This window comes from Trichechus manatus, unplaced genomic scaffold (assembly GCF_000243295.1).
Source record: "Trichechus manatus latirostris isolate Lorelei unplaced genomic scaffold, TriManLat1.0 scaffold00093, whole genome shotgun sequence".
Classification (NCBI taxonomy): Eukaryota; Metazoa; Chordata; class Mammalia; order Sirenia; family Trichechidae; genus Trichechus; species Trichechus manatus.
In genome coordinates, this window is record NW_004444029.1 from 8,995,083 (window position 1) to 9,015,688 (window position 20,606).

Below are 20,606 nucleotides of genomic sequence, written 5' to 3' on the forward strand. Positions count from 1 at the left end.
CAGAGTTTTCCAGGGCTGATGACCAGCGCAGGGGCCTTGGGCCTTTGGGCACCTGCAGAGCTGTGGGACCTGCTTCTTCCTTTGAGACCTCATCCTCTGGGTCTGTGGTTTCATCCATCACACTGACTGCAGACACTGCCTTCCACCGTGTTTATCTGCGCAGCCGTGGAAAGGCCCTAAGGCTTCTGGTTAGCCTCTACTGGTCCTCCTGCTGTCTTCAGTAAAACAGCAGGCAGGGCCTGCGCTTCCTCTGAACACGCTGTCCCGTGGGCCTCAGCCCTGGGATGCTCCTTCATGTGGTCATGTACATGCCCATTCAGGACCAGCCCTGCAGGTCCTTGATGAGAGATAAATGAGAACCTTCTTGAGGCCTTGCCATTCCCAGGTGGTACCTACAGTTAAGGCATTTGGCTACTAACCAAAAGGTTGGAGGTTGGGGTCCCCCGAGGTGCTTTGGAAGAAAGGCCTGGCAATCCACTTCCAAAAACCCAGCCATTGAAAACCCTATGGGCAAAATTCTACTCTGCACACATGGTGTTGCCATGAGTCAGAGTTGACTCAGTGGCAACAGTTTGTTTGTTTTTTTATAATTTCCCTAAGATCTGAGCCCTATACTAATTCATGAGTCTTGAGTAAGACAGCTTAAAAAACCATCACACTAATTTTAGAAAACAACCTAGTAATACATATCAGGAGGCTTGTTCTTCATTCTCATGGGAAGTTTTCTAAGGAAATAATTCACCAGAAGGAAAACAGCTATAGGCATGAAGACATTTATTGAAGTCTTATCTGTAATACTAAAACATAGGAACACCCTGTGTACCGGTAGGGTGGGTGACTAAATCAATCCAAGTATTACATTTCAGTAGAGTTTTGGGCAGTTGTTAAAAATTATGATTAGGAAAACTATATAGCAAAGTCAGAAAATAGCTTAGTGGTTCCTTGGCAAGTTAAACACAGAGCTACCATTTGATCCAGGAATTCCACTCCTACGTATACAACCAGAAGAATGGAAGGCAGGAGTAGAAACGGATACTTGCATGCTAGTGTTCACTGCAGTGTTAGTCACAATAGAAAAAGGTGGAGATAGTTTACATGTCCACCCAAAGACGAGTGCATAAACAAAACGTGGTACGTACGTGCACTGGAGTATTACCCGGCCAGAAAGAGAAGTGAAGTCCTGATCCATGCGACAGCGTGGGGGAACCTTGACAACACTAAGCTGAGTGAAGTCAGTCAGTACCAAAGGACAAATATTGTTCATCTCACTTAGTGAAATCTCTGATATAGGCAAGTATATAGACACCAAAGCAGATTAGTGGTGACCAGGAGCAGGGTGGTGTGGGGGAGGGAAGGGGACTCAGTGCTTCGGGGACTCTGAGCTTTTAAGGTGATAGAGAAAGCTGGGAATGGTTCAGAACGATGGTTGAACCACAAGAAGGACATCATGTCACTGAACTGTCCATGTGAAGATTGTTGAAATGACCAGTGTTCTGTAACCTATATATTGACCACCATTTAGAAAAAAAAAAAAACCCATGTAGCAAAAGCTGAGTTTGATACTGTTAGATGAAAAAGGCAGAACTCCACATTTATGTTTGCTCGCCTTTCTGTTTATATGTTATATCTAAAATGGGAAAGGTTAACATTTTTGAACATGCGCTGTAATTGCATCAACCTATGCCTGTGAACCAAGACTGGAAGGCAACAGAGGAAAAAGGAAAATCTGTTACATTGGATCCCAAAACCAAACCCACTGCTGTCGAGCCCGACTCACAGCGACCCTACAGGACAGAGCAGAACTGCCCCACAGGGTTTCCAGGGAGCGGCTGGTGGATTCGAACTGCCGACCTTTTGGTTAGCAGCCAAGCTCTTAACCACCACGCCACCGGGACTCTGCTATATTGGTTGTAGAATTGAAAATGACTTAGGTTAAAAAAAAATTTCTTGGTAGTATGATATTGTTTGTACAATTTAAAAGAGTGGCAGAGAGGTAGGAAATAATGTACCTTGTTCCCGGGCTGGGAGCGATTTGACCAGTTACTTTTGTTAACTTGGTCCATAGACATCAGTTCAGAGTGTTTTGCAGCATTCCAGGATGTTTTTTCTATTTCCTTTCTAGACCACACGTGTATCGCGTCATTCCTGAAACTAATATTTGAGGGCCAGCTCTGTGCCAGGCATTGTTCTAGGTGCTGGCGCTGCTGTGGGGAACGTGTTCGCTTGGAGTCTGGATTCTAGAGGGTGGTGATAGACAGTAAGTGAGTGAGTAAGGCAGTTCCAGAAACGGATAACAGCTGTGAAGACAATGGAACAGGGTGGCGAGGCAGTGAGGGAGTTGGCGGGGGGCTGATACCGGGTGGGCAGCCTTTGGAAGGGAGGGACCCAGCCTTTGCACATAGGATGGGGGACATAACGGGCTGGCTGGGGCTCAGGCTGTGAGGGGCAGACAGGCTGGAGGTTTCAAAACACAGTACGACATCTACAGACAAGGAGAACCTGTGTACAGATAGTCCCCGAGTTACCGTGGGGGTCCATTCCCACAGCGCTGTCGTAAGACTGTTCTGAAGCATACGTTGAATACTTTTTTGTTTTGTTTTGATCATTATCACCTTTTATTATTAGTATCTTTATAAATCTGATCTTTATCTGTCTTTGGGGGTTGGAAACATTCCATACAAACTTAGAGATATATTTTAATACGTACATACATAGAAAATACACAAATTATAACAATTTACTCCAACGATGAAGAAGAGTTGATGATGTTGGCATTTGGTCAGTTGTGGTAATAACCCCACTTATGGAAGGTTCTGGATCATCTGGATTATCCCTGGGAATGGGGATGGCGTTTCTAGTCAGAAGATTAGTGAGAGTTGTCTGTAAGGTCTTTTTCTTTTTTTCTTCATATAATTTGTGGTAACATCTCACTGCTTCCTGAATCTGCCTGTCGACTTTAGCAAAGTGATCAGCATTTAAATCCATGTTTTCAAGCAACTGAAGTCCCTGATTTAGTTTAGAAAATATTTCAGCTAATCCTTCCACTGTAAAATTTTTGGACAGCTTTTCTTCTTCCTCTTCCTCATTGTTTCTTTTCTTCTGTTAGCATGTCTTTCCGCTTCAAAGCCTATCAAGTCCTGATCTGTCAACTCCCCTTCTTTGTGATCTATGAACTGTTCCACATCGGCGATATCAAATTACGCCCTTCGACACTGTATGTAGTACAGACTATTAACGATCAGACGTACCAAAAACAAACAAAGGGACGGTCGTAAGTGCAGTTCGCCGTAACTTGAATGTGCTTTAACCACTGCGCCGCCAGGGCTCCTGACGTGGGTCCATAACATGCACACATTGAAAATGACATTTCACACTTGATGTGGGAAGAAGCTTCCACATAGAGCTGCCACGTTCCACCCCGTAATCGTTGATGTTTGGCTTGAGGCTCCCTCAAGTGGTGGGTGTCTTGCTGTCTGGCTGCCCTTCCTCTCTTTACCACCTGCCTGTGACTTAAAGATGAGGTTGATCTCTGAGCACATTTACCTCATCCCCTTCTGAGTCTTATAACTACAGGCAGGGAAGGATGCCCGTCTTTATCATGGCCAGAAGGATTTTATCTACTCACCCATGTACCGTTCGGTCATGAACATTTGCTTTGTTATTAAAAACCAAAAACCACCCTTGTTACCAACTCATGGGCAACTCCACGTACATCAGAGGAGAACTGTGCACTATAAAGTTTTCTTGGTTGTAATCTTTATAGAAGCAGATTGCCAGCCCTGTCTTCTGCAGCACTGCTGAGTGGGTTGGAACCGACAGCCTTTAGGTTAGTAGCTGAGCGCAAACCAGCGAGAAATCGTCTTCTAGGACCAATTCTTGATTCTCGTTTGTTTTATTTTTTTCTGTCTAAAGGGATGATTCAGACAAACACAGCTTCCAAGACTCAAAAGGATGTCGCCAGAAGGCCACAATTTGTGTCTTCCCGGGGTGTAGAGGAGCTTCTAAAAGGGGCAGGGTAAGTGTCCTGACGCTGCGCTTGCTGGCAGACATTTGAGATGTTCATGCTCCAACCACACATCAGAGCCCTCATGTCTCTGGACTCTGTGTTCTGGAAAGTGTCTGCTGGCATGACGTGCCACATCCTTCTGCATTATCAGTGAATCGGGTGCTTTGTAAGGCAGCCTGATGTGGCTGACATAATACTAGACCAGGAAACCTGTGTTTCCCTCGGCCCAAGATGGCAGTCAGGCGAGTCCCTTAGTATTTCGGCTGTGAACGGCGGGATGAACAGGGTGTGCCTATGAAGTCGTCACGTACACTATTACTGGGTTTTGTTCTGCGCTGGGGTTCTGAGGAGCTTTCGTTTTGCTGTGTGGATTTATAGAGGGGTGGAGCACGTGGGAGGTGGATAAGCTCAGTGTTGAGGAGAAGGAAGGGATGAGGCAGCTGTCTGAGCACAGGCTTTGGGGAAGATAAAGTTGACTAAAGAGATTTGAGGGAGAGTTTTGCTGTTTTGGAATAGGAGTTCAACGTAACTCCCTTCCGCTGACTCATGAAACCACCAGTAAAATCTACATTATTCATCAAAATGTTCAGAGTTGAATATTTTTTTTTCTGGGCGATATGTGATTACGTGTAAATCAATACCAAAAAACCAACCTGCTGCCGTCGAGTCGATTCCGACTCATAGCGACCCTGTAGGACAGAGCAGAACTGCCCCATAGGGTTTCCGAGGAGTGGCTGGTGGATTTGAACTGCCGACCTTTTGGTTAGCAGCCGAGCTCTTAACCACTATGCCACCAGGGCTTCATATGTAAATCAAGGTGTTCTAATTAGGATTTCTTGGTTTTAAGAATTCAAGATATTCCACGAAAAGGAAAGTTAAAGAAAAACGACGTCTTATGAGAATCCAAGAATGGGAACTGAGCTATGTCGGGGCCACACGCATGAGGATTGGTCCTGACTCTGCTTTAGAATCTGAGCCACCTGGGGTCGCAGATCTGGACTGCCCGGGGTCGCATTCCTCTCTGCCACGTGTTGCTGTTGTTAGCTGCCAGAGTCAGCCAGCCCCCGACTCGTGGCGACCCCAGGTATGATGGAGGAAAACACTACCCTGTCCTGGGGCAGCCCCACGATTGCTTGCAGACCAGAACGTGGTGGTTCGCAGGGTTTTCATGGACTGATTTTCAGAAGCACATCGCCAGACCTTTCTTCCTAGCCCATCTTAGTCTGAAAGCTCCACTGAAACCGTTCCGCATCGCGGCAACGCGCCAGCCTCCACTGATTGTGTGGATCTGGACACGTTCACCGTTCTGCAGCGCCTCATCTAAAAAACAGGTGTTAAGAATGGACCTACTCAAGGCTGTTGTGATTTGCATGTGCAAGACAGGACAGTGGCTAGCGCTTCAGAGTGCTCAGGATATATGTGAGCCGCACTGTTACTACCTTTCCTCCTCTGCTATTAACAGACTCAGGGATCCTATCGTATCCCATAGATCCTATATGTTCTGCTCTCTGGCTAATGCTTGACTTATTTATTTGTTTTTATTGTGCTTTAGATGAAGGCTTACAGAGCAAATTAGTTTCTCGTTAAACAGTTGATACAATATTGTTTTGTGACATTGGTTGCCAACCCCTTGATGTGTCAACACCTCCCCTTCTCGACCTTGGGTTCCCCATTTCCATTCGTCCAGCTTTCCTGTAAAAATTTTCAAGTAAAATTTTACTGAAGATCACTCAAAGTGGCTGCAGCAGTATATCAACAGGGAACTGCTAGAAATTCAAGCCGGATTCAGAAGAGGATGTAGAACCAGGGATATCATTGCTCATGTCAGATGGATCCTGACGGAAAGCAGAGAATACCAGAAAGGTGTTTACCTGTGTTTTATTGACTATGCAAATGCATTTAACTGTGGATCATAACAAATTACGGATAACATTGCGAAGAATGGGAATTCCAGAACACTTAATTGTGCTCATAAGGAGCCTGTACGTGGATCAAGAGGCAGTCCTTTGAACAGAACAAGGGGATACTGCGTGGTTTAAAGTCAGGAAAGGTGTGCGTCAGGGTTGTATCCTTTCACCATACTTATTTAATCTATATGCTGAGCAAATAATCCGAGAAGCTGGACTATATGAAGAAGAATGGGGCACCAGGATTGGAGGAAGACTCATCAACAGCCTGCAATATGCAGATGACACAACCTTGCTTGCTGAAAGTGAAGAGGACTTGAAGCACTCACTGATGAAGATCAAAGACCACAGGCTTCAGTATGGATTACACCTCAACATAAAGAAAACAAAAATCCTCACAACTGGACCAATAAGCAGCATCATGATAAGCGGAGAAAAGATTGAAGTTGTCAAGGATTTCATTTGCCTTGGATCCATAATCAACACCCACGGAAGCAGCAGTCAAGAAATCAAAAGATGTATTGCATTGGACAAATCTGCTGCAAAAGACCTCTTTAAAGTGTTTAAAAGCAAAGATGTCACCTTGAAGACTAAGGTGTGCCTGACCCCAGCCATGGTGTTTTCAGTCTCCTCATATGCATGGGAAAGCTGGACAATGAATAAGGAAGACCGAAGAAGAATTGACGCATTTGAATCGTGGTGTTGGCAAAGCATATCGAATATACCATGGACTGCCAGAAGAATGAACAAATCTGTCTTGGAAGAAGTACAACTAGAATGCTTCTTATAAGCAAGAGTGGCAAGATTATATCTCACATATGTTGAACATGTTATCAAGAAGTACCAGTCCCTGGAAAAGAACATCATCCTTGGTAAAGTAGAGGGTCACCAAAAAAGAAGACGACCTTCAAGGAGATGGATTGACACAGTGGCTGCAACAATGGGCTTAAGCATAACAACGATTGTGAGGATGGCGCAGGAGGACCGGGCAGCGTTGCATTCTGTTGGGGTTGCTATGAGTCGGAACCGACTCAGCGGCACCTAACAACAACAAGTTTTAATGTCCCCTCCTGCCTTCTTGTCCTTGCCCCTGGGCTGGTGCACCCATTTGGTCTTGTATACATGGTTGAGCTATGTGTAGTATTGTTTGCTTTATGGGCCTGTCTAACCTTTGGCTGAAGGGTGAACCTCAGGAGTGACTTCAGTACTGAGTTAGGAGGGTGTCTGGGGGCCATACTCTCGGAGTTTCTCCAGCCTCTGTCTGACCAGTAAGTCTGGTCTTCTTTTCTGAGTTAGAATTTTGTTCTCCATTTTTCTCCAGCTCTGTCTGGGACTGTCTATTGTGGTCCCTGTCGGAGTGGGCAGTGGTGATAGCTGGGTGCCATCTCATTGTGCTGACCTCAGTCTGGTGGAGGCTGTGATAATTATGGTCCATGCTTTACTTATTTTTAACTTCAAAACTCCCATCTGCATATCCCTTCAGCCTCATCTCCTGCCACTGCCTAGTTTTCTTGGAATTTCTTCATTCAGATTCCCAAGAATTGGACTCAGATCAGCCTAGCTATCTAAGGTCCCTTCCAGTTGTTTTAACATTCAGGTTAATAAAGTGAAAATAGTGCAGTGTTGGGGGGAAGGAGGAGTCAAGTTCATGTCCTCTTGGAGTTTACATTCCTGTGGATGTGACCATGGAAGTAACTGTTTCAGTCAGGGACAAGTATAAGATGGGGGAAAAAGCCAAGTAAGAGGTTAGGGGTGCTATTTGCATTCAGCTAATGAATGAGATCTTCATAGCTGCTTCTTGGAGTCCCTGAGTGGTACAAACTGTTAAGCATTTGACTGCTAACTGAGAGGCTGGAGGTTCAAGTCCGCCCAGATATCCCTCAGAAGAAAGGCCTGGAGATCTAGTACTGAAAACAGCCATTAAAACCTCTATGAAGCACCGTTCTATGCTGACACATACGGGGGTGCCATGAGGTGGAGTCGACGTAACAGCAACTGGTTTACTGATTTAACTGCTTCTTATTCACTAAAATCGCTCTGGTAGGATGTCTTACCAAATTTTGTTTAAACAGTATTTCTTTAAAGCAACAAAGCTGATTTTAAAAAATAAGTCGTGTAATTTTGACTTTGTAACAATTATATGGGGAAGAGATAGTTTCTTTAACAAATGGTGCTAGCAAAATTGGATATCCGTTTGCAGAAAAATGGAACAAGATCCATACCTCACACCATACACAAAAACCAACTCAAAATGGATCAAAAACCTAAATGTTAAACCTAAAACTATAAAGTTCATGGAAGAAAACATAGGGACAAAGCTAAGGACCCTAATTTATGGCATAAATAGACTATCAAACATAACTAAAAATGTACAAACAAGAGAAGATAATCTACATATCTGGGAGCTCCTAAAAATTAAACACTTATGTTCATCAAAAGACTTCACCAAAAGAGTAAAAAGAGAACCTACAGACTGGGAAAACATTTTTGCAATGGCACATCTGACAAGGGTCTAATCTCTAAAATGTGTAGAAAACTTCAATGCCTCAACAACAAAAAGACAAATAATCCAAATAAAAAACGGGCAAAGGACATGAACAGACACTTCACCAAAGAAGACATTCAGGCGGCTAACAAACACATGAAGACATGCTCATGATCTGTAGCCATTAGAGAAATGCAAATCAACACTACAATGAGTCCCCACCTCACCCCAGCAACAATGGCACTGATCAAAAAAACAGAAGACAACAAATGCCGGTGAGGTTGTGGAGAGATTGGAACTCTTTTTCACTGCTGGTGGGACTGTAAAAATGGCACAACCACTATGGAAAATAGTACGGTGCTTCCTTTAAAAGCTAGAAATAGAAATAACATACGATCTAGCAATCCCACTCCTAGATATATATCCTAGAGAAATAAGAGCTGTGACATGAATAGACATATGCACACCCATGTTCATTGCAGCATTATTCACAATAGCAAAAAGATGGAAACAACCTAAGAGTCCATCAGTGGATAAATGGATAAACAAATTGTGGTACATATATGCAATGGATTACTATGCGACAACAAAGAATAATGAAGAATCCATGAAACATCTCACAACATGAATGAATCTGAAGGACATTATACTGAGTGAAATAAGTCAGTTACAAAAGGACAAATACTATGTGAGACCACAATTATAAAAAGTCAAGAACAGTTTTACGCACAGAAAGAAACATTCTTCAGTGGTTTCCAAGGATGGGGGGGGGAGAGAGAGAGAATCATTTACGAGATAATAGACATGTGTTAGTTCTGGTGAAGGGAAAGGCGCTACGTAACACGGGGGAAGTCAGCACAACATGACCAAGGCAAAGGAAGACACTGAGTGGTACCCACGAATAAAGGGCAACTGCGGTAGATGCTATAACATATACAATCCTGCAACAGCAGTAAGAACAAGTAATTTGTGAAGGGATACATAGGTAGATATGTATGCTAAAGTGGTGTGGAAGGTCATATGGGAGTACACCCACGTGCATACATAGGTATGGTTGTAGATATTTCTATATATGTATTTGTATGTGCTACATGTATATTCATATATATAATAGACCACGTGGGGTCACAGGTATGGAAACGTCTTAGACGTAACCAAACACCTCGAGGGACTGAGTGACTGGGCTTGAAAGCTAAGGACCACAGTCTCGGGGGGACATCTAGGTCAATTGGCATAACAGTTCTTAAAGATACATTCTACATTCTCCTTTGGAGAGTAGTGTCTGGGGTCTTAAAAGCTTTCGAGCAGCCATCTAAGATACAACTATTGGTCTTTTTCCATCTAGAGCAAAGGAGAGTGAAGAAAACCAAAAGACTCAAGGGAGCAATTAGTCCAAAGGACTAATGACCCACATGAACAACAGCCTCCTCTAGCCTGAGACCAGAAGAACTAGATGGTGCCTGGCTACCACTACCGACTACTCTGACCAGGAACACAATAGAAGGTCCCGGTTAGAATGGGTGAAAAATGTAGAACAAAATTCAAATTCATAAAATAGACCAGACTTACTGGTCTGATGGAGACTTGGAGGAACTCCCAAGACTGTCATCCTAAGACATCTTTCTAAATTGGAACTGAAGCCACTCCCAGAGCCCACCTTTCAGCCAAATAATAGACTGTCCTATAAAGTAAACAGCAACACCGTGAGGAATGTGCTCCTTAGAACAATCAACTCTACGGGGCCAAAAGGGCAACATTTGCCCAAAAGCAAAGATGAGAAGGCAGGGAGGGGGCAGGGAAACCGGACCAATGGAAACGAACCCAGGGGAGAAATGGGGAGAGTCTTGACACATTGCGGAGATTGCAACCAATGTCATGGAACAATTTGTGTATGAATTATTGACTGGAAAACAAATCTGCTGTGTAAACTCTGACCTAAAGCACAATAAAATTTTCAAAAAACAAAGCGTGTGGGTTTTCCTGACGCCAAGCTGTACGGTTCTTTCTGTGCACATTAATTGTCGAGAGAAGACATTGGTTTGTGGCATTTCCAAGTATCTCATGTCGTCAGCCCGTAGTCTGTCTCAACAGTTTGCATGTCACGGTTGTCTCACGCTTGTCCTTCTATTCTTTTCCCTGCCAGAAACATCTTCCTCATCACTCCCATAGTCCAGCATCTGCATAGCCCAGCTCCACCGCCACTTTTCCCATAAAAACTTTACTGGCCAGTGCATTTTTTAAGCACAATTACTAGTACATCTCCACCAGGAATATGTGGAGCCCTGGTGGCGTACTGGTTAAGAGCTCGGCTGCTAACCAAAAGGTTGGCTGTTCAAATCCACCAGCTGCTTTTGGGAAACCCTCCGGGGCAGTTCTTCTCTGTCCTGTAGGGTCACTATGAGTCGGAACCGGCTCGACGGCACCTAATAACGACACTGCTACATCTCTACCAGGATTATGTAGAGATACAGTCCAAAGAAAATTACAGAAACAAACATCCTGAATTTCTCAAGGAAACCCTGGCTTAGTGGCCGGAAGTTAAGGACAGAATGTCCCTTGGGCATATGGAGCAGAGAGCCAAACGAATCTTTACTCTTTCGTATTTGTAGCTGTGAGCCGGCACCATCCCCGTCTGTAACCTCGAACGTTCCTCCGTTGGACCATCCCTCTCTGCCCCTAAATGGATATAAGGTAATGGCTTTTTTATACTTCGGTGGGTGAATGTTTTGAAGGTGGGGAAGAGTGCTTTGGTACAAGAGTGTGTATTTGCGTGTTCGTATAATTGCTTCCAGAACTCTTGGAGCAAAATTCAAAGGAAGAAATCTGAGTGGTGATGACACCCCCCTCTCCTTCCCCAGTTTCAGCCAACCCTGTCGGGCACCTCAGGATTGACAGGCTCGGCCACACGCCATCTCATTGGGGCAGATCCTCGTAATAGCCCTGTGAGATAGATAAATCTATGACTTTTAAAAAAAATTGATGCCAGGTTCACATAATATAAAACTAACCATTTTGAAGTGGACAGTTCGGTGGCATTGATTAATTTCAGTATGTTGTGCAACCACCACCTCTATCTAGTTCTAAACAATTTTCATCAGCCCTAAAGGAAAACCCGCCCCTAGTCAGCCGTTAAACGGTTAATCCCTTCCTCGCCCACCCTCTGCCCATCCTTGGCAACCACTAAGCTTTTTTTGGTCTCCATGGATTTACCTATTTTGGATTTTTCCTATAAATGGAATAAGTATCTCTGTTTTAAGAACAGGGGCCCTAGTGGTACAGTGGTTAAAGCGCCCAGCTGCTAACTGAAAGGTCCGCAGTTCAAACTCACCAGCTGCTCCAAGGGAGAAATATGTGGCAATCTACTTCCGTAAAGATTTGTAACCTTGGAAACCTATGGGGTTGCTATGAGTTGGAATCAACTCAACGGCAATCAGTTTGGTTTATTTTAAGAACAAGTAAACTAGAACTCAGAGAGTAAAAGTGACTTGTCCACTGTTGTTGTTAGGTGCCGTCAAGTCGGTTCTGACCCGTAGCAACCCTGTGTGCAACAGAATGAAACACTGCCCCGTCCTGTGCCATCCTCACAGTCGTTGTTATGTTTGAGCCCATTGTAGCAACCGCTGTGTCAATGCATCTCGTTGAGGATCTTCCTCTTTTTCACTCACCATTTACTTTACCAAGCATGATGTCCTTCTCCAGGGACTGGTCCCTCCTGATAACATGTCCAAAGTAGGTGAGATGAAGTCTCTTCATCCTCTCTTCTAAAGAGCACTCTGGCTGTACTTCTAAGACAGATTTGCTCATTTTTCTGGCAGTCTGTGGTATACTCAATATTCTTCACCACCACTATACTTGAAAGGCATCGATTCTTCTTTGGTCTTCCTTATTCATTGTCCAGCTTTCACATGCATATGAAGCGATTGAAAATACAATGGCTTGGGTCAGATGCACCTTAGTCCTCAAAGTGACATCTTTGCTTTTTAACATTTTAAAGACGTCTTTTGCAGTAGATTTGCCCAAAGCAATAATACATCCTTTGATTTCTTGACTCCTGCTTCCATGGGCGTTGACTGTGGATCCTTGACAACTTCAATCTTTTCTGTTTTTCATGATGTTGCTTATTGGTCCTGTTGTGAGGATTTTGGTTTTCTTGATGTTGAGGTGTGATCCATACTGAAGGCTGTGGTCTTTGACTTCCAGCAAGCAAGGTTGTGTCATTTGCATATCCCAGGTTGTTAATGAGCCTTCCTTCAATCCTGATGCCGCATGCTTCTTCATATAGTCTAGCTTCTCGGGTTATTTGCTCAGTATACAGATTGAATAAGTATGGTGAAAGGATCCAACCCTGACGCACCCCTTTCCTGATTTTAAACCACGCAGTATCCCCTTGTTGTGTTCAAACGACCACCTCTTGGTCAGTCCATTAGTTGGAGTTAAAAAGCAGGTTTCTGTGGAAGTCAGACAAATGGTGCCCCATCCAAATGGTTGGGTGAGATTATCCCTGTGTCGTCTGCCCCCCTCATGAGTGCTCCAGCTGTGGGTGCAGGCAGAGCTCTGCTTGGGCTCCAGGTACCTCTGATCCTGCCCTGGTTCAGGAGCATTAGGCCAGGAATTCGCCACATCACTGGACTCAGTCACATACGTGGGGCCTCCCTTTGCCTTCCATAGCCATGATGGGTTGTTGGCCTTCCATCTGCCTGAACAGATGGCCTCCGGTGCTTTTCTGGTCACCCCTGGAGTGAGCTGCCAGAGGTGGCACCCCTGAGCCGGCTTATCCCACCTGCTGATCCCACCGAGGCCTGGCAATGATTCTCCATGGCCTAGGGGGCCACACGTGTGGACATACCATGCTTGAAATGTATCCTGTTTCACATTAAAAAAAATAATTTTTTTTTTTAGTTGTCAATAATCGGTGACCAACTTCCAGAGTATACCACTATAAGTGAGAGCTTTAAAGCCTCCATGAAAAATTTCAAGATTGAAAAGATAAAGAAGATCCATAACCCAAAGCTGTTGGATGCTTTTCAAAGGTCAGTGGCTGCTTGAGCTGATTTCCTTACATAAAGTTAGCAGGAATTACTTAAGGTCTGTTCTTTGAGATTTGTATTCACCGATTGATTTTAGTCACCAACAGTTTCTTCAATCTCTGGTCATTTTTTCGTCACGTAAACCTGAGCTTCTCTCTTTCAGCTTTATAATTTCACAATCAAGTAATTGTATGGGTGTATCATGTAAAAGTTTTTATAAATATGCTTTTCACAGCTACTGCCTTAATGTTCATAACTTCATTCTGAAAGCTGGTACAAGAAGATTTGACCACGATTAGACTTTAGCTGGGATTAATGTTATTAACCAGAGTGGGAGAGGGGAGTTCTCGGTATTAAGTCTCCTGTTTCCTGTATTAGGAAAAAATCGAAGATGAAGAATCCCAACGAGAGAATCCTGTTTTCTGCAGCGAACCGCAGCCATGTGGATTCTATCTGTGCGTATAACTTCGACTGGACCTTACACGGCACTCATGACACCAGATACGGAAGAGGTTTGTGCTGGAATGGAGAAGGCTAATTAGTGGAGTTGTAGTTCAGGCGCTAGAATGTTTTTACTATAAGATGTATGTAATTATTTTGCTTTACCAGCATATCCAGGCTTTAGCAGTTGTCTTGGGGTTCTCAAAGAAACAGAATCGTTGAGATATACGTATATATATCACCGATAGAGAAAGAAAGAGAGACACATTGATTTACTTCGTGGAATTTGTTTACGCGATTGTGGGGTACCAGCAAGTCCCAAATCTGTAGGTCAGGTGACAGGAAAAGTGAGGTGAGAATTCTGCCAAAATGTCTATTTATAGTCTAGAGGCACAGTACACCCTAGGGAAACTTCCTTTTTGCTCTTAAAGCCTTCAACTGATGGACTGATTACATTACATTAGACTACATTATGGAAGGTGATTACATTATATGAGATTACATTAAAGCCCGGGTGGTGCAAACAGTTAAGCACTGAGCTGCCAGCTGAATGGTTGGTGGTTTGAACCCAAGCAGAGGCTCTTCAGAAGACAGGCCTGGTGATCGCCTTCCAAAAGGTCACAGGCATGAAAACCCTATGGAACAATTCTACTCTGCACACATGGGGTTGCCATGAGTTGGAATCAACTCAAAGGCAGCTAACAACCACAGACTACATGAAATGGAAGGTAATTTGCTTTCATTAAGGCCAGCTGACTTCATCACATGTAACTACTCCATAACAGCATCTAGTCTAGTGTTTGGCCAGACAACTGGGAACCATAGCCTAGCCAAGCTGACACATACAATTAACCATTACAGCAGTCTGCAGTCATCACCCAGTTCTGGCCATGGTCTTCCTGACTCATGTCCACGCCTGCCTGTGCTTGCAGACCACTCCATCTGCTGTATGCAGTCATCACCCAGTTCTGGCCGTGGTCTTCCTGACTCATGTCCACAGTTGCTCATGCTTGTAAACCACTCTGCTGTCTGCAGTCATTAGTCATATCTTTCTGTGGTCTTCCTGACTATGTCCACGCCTGCCTGTGCTTGCAGACCACTCCATCTGCTGTATGCAGTCATCACCCAGTTCTGGCCATGGTCTTCCTGACTCATGTCCATGCTTGCCCATCCTTACAAGCCACTCCATCTGCTGTCTGCAGTCTTCACCCAGTTCTGGCCATGGTTTTCTTGACTCAGGTCCACGCCTGGGAAGCCAAGTGAAGCAGCCTTCTGTTGCCACTGATGGGTTCTAACTAAAAATGGGGAGAAGGCCCTCTCCCCATCCCAGCCATGCTGTATCACTGGGGGCCTGAGGTATCACAGGTCTGCCCCCACACAAAATCTCTTCAGCTTTTCCTCTTTGTTCCTGAACTCCTGCATGCAACTCTTCAAAAAACAAACCACTGCTCATCTTTGTGGAATTTATCACAGTTTCATATAGGCTAAATTCGTATGGCTAACATTAAATTCATACACATCCTAAAAAAGCATGAAGCCTAGTAGTCAGTCATACCTATCATCAAACCTCAACATTTTCTATATGAAGTGGAGAGTGGTGACTTCAGGGATTTCCACAAGAGCACCAGGTGTGTTAAAGGTTCCTTTCTCATCATTTTTCCTTATATAAGAATTATTTATCAAGGGGGTGTATTGAAGTCTCTACATCTAAAGACAAGAGCTGCTTGCTTTTTAGAAGATGTCTCCCCAACAGTTGTACATATTCCATATTTTATTAAGCCCATCTTACGCACCAGGCACCATCTTACATTCTGGGGATGCAGACTTTTCCCGTGGAGCTAACATTCTAAGCTGTGCTGAACAATATGGTAGCCACTAGCCATATGTGGCCATTTAATTTTTTTTAAATACTTTGTTTTATTTTAGTTTTGTTGTTCTTGTTGAGAATATACTCAGCAAAACATATACCAAGTCAACAGTTTCTACATGTCCCATTCAGTGACACTGATTGCGTTGAGTTGTGCAACCATTCTCACCCCCCTTTCTGAGTTGTTCCTACTCCATTAACATAAACTCTCTGCCCTCTAAGTTTCCTATCTAATCTTTCCAGTTGCTATTGTCGATTTGATTCCATATAGATAAATCTTAAAAGAGCACAATGCTCAAGGGAGACAGTCATTACTATTTAAGCTAAACTATTGTTTCATTTTAAGAAGACTTTGGGGGATATTTTTGGTTTAAGGTTTAAAGATTATCTCAGGGCAATAGTTTCAGGGGTTCATCCAGCCTCCATGGCTCCAGAAAGCCTGGAGTCCATGAGAATTTGAAATTTTATTCTGCATTTTCCCCCTTTTGATCAGGACTCATCTGTGGAATCTCTGATCAAAATTTCAGTAATGGCAGCTGAGCACCATCCAGTTCTTCTGGTCTCATGGCAAAAGTGGCAGTTGTTCATGGAGGCAATTAGCCACACATTCCATATCCTCCTCCTATTCCTGACTCTTTCTTCCTCTGTTACTCCGGGCGAATAGAGACCAATTGCTGTGCCTAGCCATTTAAGTTTAAATTAATAAAAATTCAATAAAGTTAAACATTTAGCTCCTCATTTGCACTATCCACATTTCAAGTGCTCAGTAGCTACACACTGGTTATGGTATTGGACAGTGTGGATATAAAACATTTCCACCAGCCCAGAAATTTCTATTAGCAGGTGTCTTAGTTATCTGGTGCTGCTGTAACAGAAACACCACAAGTGGATGGTTTTAATGAAGAGAAGTTTATTTCCTCCTAGTTAAAGTAGGCTAAAAGTCCAAATTCAGGGTGTCAGGTCCAGGGGAAGGCTTTGTCTCTCTGTTGGCCTTCTTCTCTTCTGTGTTCCCCTGGACTAGGAGCTTCTCTGCTCAGGGACCCCGGTCCAGAGGATGCGCTCTGCTCCCAGCACTGCTTTCTTGATGGTATGAGGTCCCCCTCTTCTCTCTGCTCACTTCTGTCTTTTATATCTCAAGACTTTGCCTCAGGTACAATCCAATCTTGTAGACTGAGTCCTGCCTCACTAACACAACTGCCGCCCATCCTCCCTCATTAACATCATAGGGGCAGGATTTACAACATATAGGAAAATCACACAATACCAGGAATCATGGCCCAGCCAAACTGATACACACATTTTTGGGGGGACATAATTCAATCCATGACAGCAGGAAACCCTGGTGGCGTAGTGGTTAAGAACTACGGCTGCTAACCAAAAGTTGGCAGTTCAAATCCACCAGACACTCCTTGGAAACTCTATGGTGGTTCTACCCTGTCCTATAGGGTCGCTATGAGTCGGAATCGACTCTATGGCAATGGGTTAGGTTTTTTGTTTTTGTTTTTTTTAATGGTTTCTCCAACAAATTAATAACACATAAAAAATGAAGGGAGTGTTGTCGAATAAAATGGACTTAAGAGGCCTAACCACCAAATGCAGCATATGACCCTCCTTTGGCTCCTGATTAGAACAGACTACTTGTGTAAAAGGACATCTTTCAGACAATCGGAGAAATTTACATGTGGATAGCTTATTAGATATTTAGGAACCATTGTTAATTCTGCTTTGTGTGCTAATGACATGGAGGTTGGTTATGTATAAAGAACTGCATGGAAAAAAAGCACCATGTTTTGACAATGTGATCCTGGTACATCAATTGATTGAATGAACGAAAAACGGAATCAAAGTAGATTGCAGAAAAGCAGCATGTTATGAAGTTGAAGTGAGATCTCTAGGACAAAGAAAAGCTAGCTAGGCCAAAAACTAAAAAAAAGTCGGGAGGAGAGTGCTTGGGTAAGACAGGAGCTTCACAAAGGCCAGGGGAGGCTGGAGACAGCATGGCACGTTTAAGGAGCTGGCAGAAGTCATGTGGTGGAAGTGACAAAGAGGAGGCTGGAGCTGTAAGCTGAGGAAGATCCTGAAAGCCCTTGCAATTCCTGTTAGGGGATAGATTTTTATCTAGAGGGCGCTGGTCACCACCCGACGGCTTTAGAAGGTGAATGACCCGGACTGGAGGTGGAGAGACCCATGGGGATGCATCAAGAGTCCAGGCCAGAAATGAGGGTGTCCTGGGCCAACGTGGTGGCAGTGGGGACGAAGAGGATGCTGCGGTTCAGGAGGTCTATTCCTTGAGAGGGGTGTTTGCAACAGCAAAACAGTTCAGGTCTTAAGAGTGGGCTACAAGGTTGGGTCAGGGTTGGATCATTGAAGCAAATGTACAGTGCAAATTATATAAGCTTTGATTAAAAAACCCCTGAAGTTACTTACAGCGATGGTTTTTCTTTTCCGAATGAACAATGATAAAGACATCCTCCAAAGCTCTTTAATAGCTGCCTGAAGAATCAATTTTTCACTGATGTCCCAAGTCTTTGATTCAGTTAGCATTGATAAGCACAGTCATCAAATATTCAAATCAACATTCAGACTTCCTTCCAAAATAAAAAATTCAGTTGAACGAGTATAAAAGTAATTTGGTGGCGTGAAAATGTATGTACAACTATCTTCAGATTTTGAAAAAGAGGTATTATGGCTTTATCAAGCAATAAGAATGCCCCTTGAAGGGAAAAAGGAATAGAAACGCCAGACTGTTGATTTCATTCCATTTGCTTTAGGTCAAATCTGTTTTACTGATAATTCCCTAGCATTTCTCTTACAGCTTCTGCATGCTTAACTGTAAAAATTTCACTTATCTCGTAGTGCTAGCTTTCTGGAATGCAGGTAAGAATCTGAAAAAGTGAATAGCTATGTTATGAGTAGTCTAAGGAGTGGTTGCAAAATTCCTCTACTGAAGATCATGTATGTTTATCCTTGGGAGCCCCTCAGAATCTATTTGGTCTTATTTTGTAGATGGTGTTTTTTTCTCAGGAGTCGGGCAAAGAGATGCTAGAAGCAGGAAGCAAGAAGCTTTTCAGGGAGGAATGAGAAAAAAATATATCTGCAAAACACGAACACAATAATGTAACACCTTTTCCCATTCTGGAGCTATTAGTGTAAGAGTATAGTCCTATCCACTCAGTAACTCAGAGGGCATCCCTGTATTACAATACAGTTTAGTGGTAGAATTAACAAATTCTGGGTGAGAGACCCAGGTTCGATTTCTGGCCAATGTACCTCGTGCACAGCCACCACCATCTTTTAAGTATAAAGAAAAGTTTTTAAGTATTTGTAAGGGAATGTTAAGGAGCCCTGGTGGTGCAGTGGTTAAGTACTCAGCGTCTAACCGAAAGGCCACTGGTTCAAACCCACCAGCCTCTCTTTGGGAGAAGGATGTGGCAGTCTGCTTCCGTAAAGATTTACAACCTAGGAAACCCTATGGGGCAGTTCTTCTCTGTCATACAGGGTCGCTATGAGTCGAAAATCGACTTGTCATCACCCAACAACAAGGTAATGTTGACGTATGTTTAGTAAACACTCATCAACTGATTATGTGTAAATATTCCTAGAAACTACAGAGCTTCTTTCATAATTATTCTTGATTTTCTCTTTCTCTGATTATTTCTAGGAAATTACTTCACCAAAGAAGCCATCTATTCCCACAAAAATTGCCTGTGTGATGACAAAAACATAGTTATGTTTGTAGCCCGCGTCCTGGTTGGGGATTTCACTGAAGGAAATATGACATACACACACCCTCCTCGCAGATTTTGTGACCCGGAGACTCGGTATGACAGCTGCGTGGATACCAGGTTGAATCCTTCGGTTTTCATCATCTTTCAGAAAGATCAGATGTATCCAGAGTATGTGATTGAGTACACTGAAACAGACAAAGCCTGTGTGATTAGTTAGATACGATGACTGCGGCATCCTAGTGGACCAAATTGAACCCAGTTGCCCCGGATAAGAGTTACACTTTTACATTTTTCGCACCTAGTTATATGTCTTCAATCGGTGGTTCCCAAGCTTGGCTGCCTATCTGAGTCACCTGGTATATCCGTTGCCTAGGGCTGCCGTCAGAAAGTAGGTGGTGGCTTTATACAACAGAGATTCATTGTCTCACAGCTCCGGAGGATGGGAGTCCAAGATCAGGGTATCAGCCATGTTGATTCCTTCTGAGGACTCTGAGAAAGAAACTATTGCCTGCTCTTTCCCAGCTCCTGGTGGCTCCAGGCATTCCTTGACTTGTAGCTGCAGCGTCACATGGCGTCCTTCCTCTGTCTCTGTGTCTCTCCTCCTCTTTTATAAGGACCCGAGTCACATAAGATTAGGGCCCACCCTAGCCCAGTATGACCTCATGTTAACCTAACTGATAACATCTTCAAAGACTCTACTTCCACACAGGGTAACATTCAAAAGTACTGCGTTAGGACTTCAACATATCTTTTGGGGAGACACAATTCAATCCATAACCTACCACTGTTGAGTCGATTTCAACACATAGTGACCCTATAGGACAGAGTAGAACTGCCCCATAGGGTTTCTAAGGCTGTAAATCTTTATCGAAGCAGACTGGCACATCTTCCTCCCAAGGAGAGGCTGGCAGGTTCAAATTGCTGACCTCCTGTTCGTAGCCGAGCACTTTAACCCTGTGCCGCCAGGGCTCCATTCAATCCATTGTTGCTGTAAGGTGCCATACAGTTGGTTCCGACTCGTAACTACCCTATGAACGAAACACTGCCCAGTCCTGCACCATCCTCACAATCGTTATGTTTGAACCCATTGTTGCAACCATTGTATCAATACATCACATTGAGGATCTTCCTGTTTTTGCTGACCC

The 20,606-nt window shown here is 43.8% G+C and overlaps 1 protein-coding gene across 7 annotated transcripts in view; it reads left to right on the plus strand.

Moving 5' to 3' along the window:
- Positions 1-20,318, plus strand: part of ZC3HAV1 (zinc finger CCCH-type containing, antiviral 1) — a 57,422-nt gene extending 37,104 nt beyond the window's left edge. For 3 of the 7 annotated variants that reach the window (XM_023736901.1, XM_023736903.1, XM_023736902.1), the window contains exons 9-13: positions 3,913-4,015; positions 11,008-11,089; positions 13,298-13,428; positions 13,804-13,937; positions 19,395-20,318. In XM_023736901.1, coding sequence (XP_023592669.1) covers positions 3,913-4,015; positions 11,008-11,089; positions 13,298-13,428; positions 13,804-13,937; positions 19,395-19,678 — 734 coding nt within the window. In that variant the 3' untranslated portion in view covers positions 19,679-20,318. Of the gene's footprint in view, positions 1-3,912; positions 4,016-4,853; positions 5,644-10,541; positions 10,985-11,007; positions 11,090-13,297; positions 13,430-13,803; positions 13,938-19,394 lie in introns of those variants that run through there. The other 4 variants (XR_002824992.1, XM_023736904.1, XM_023736905.1 and 1 more) reach the window with 4 other exon arrangements.
- Positions 20,319-20,606: the final 288 nt, after the last annotated feature.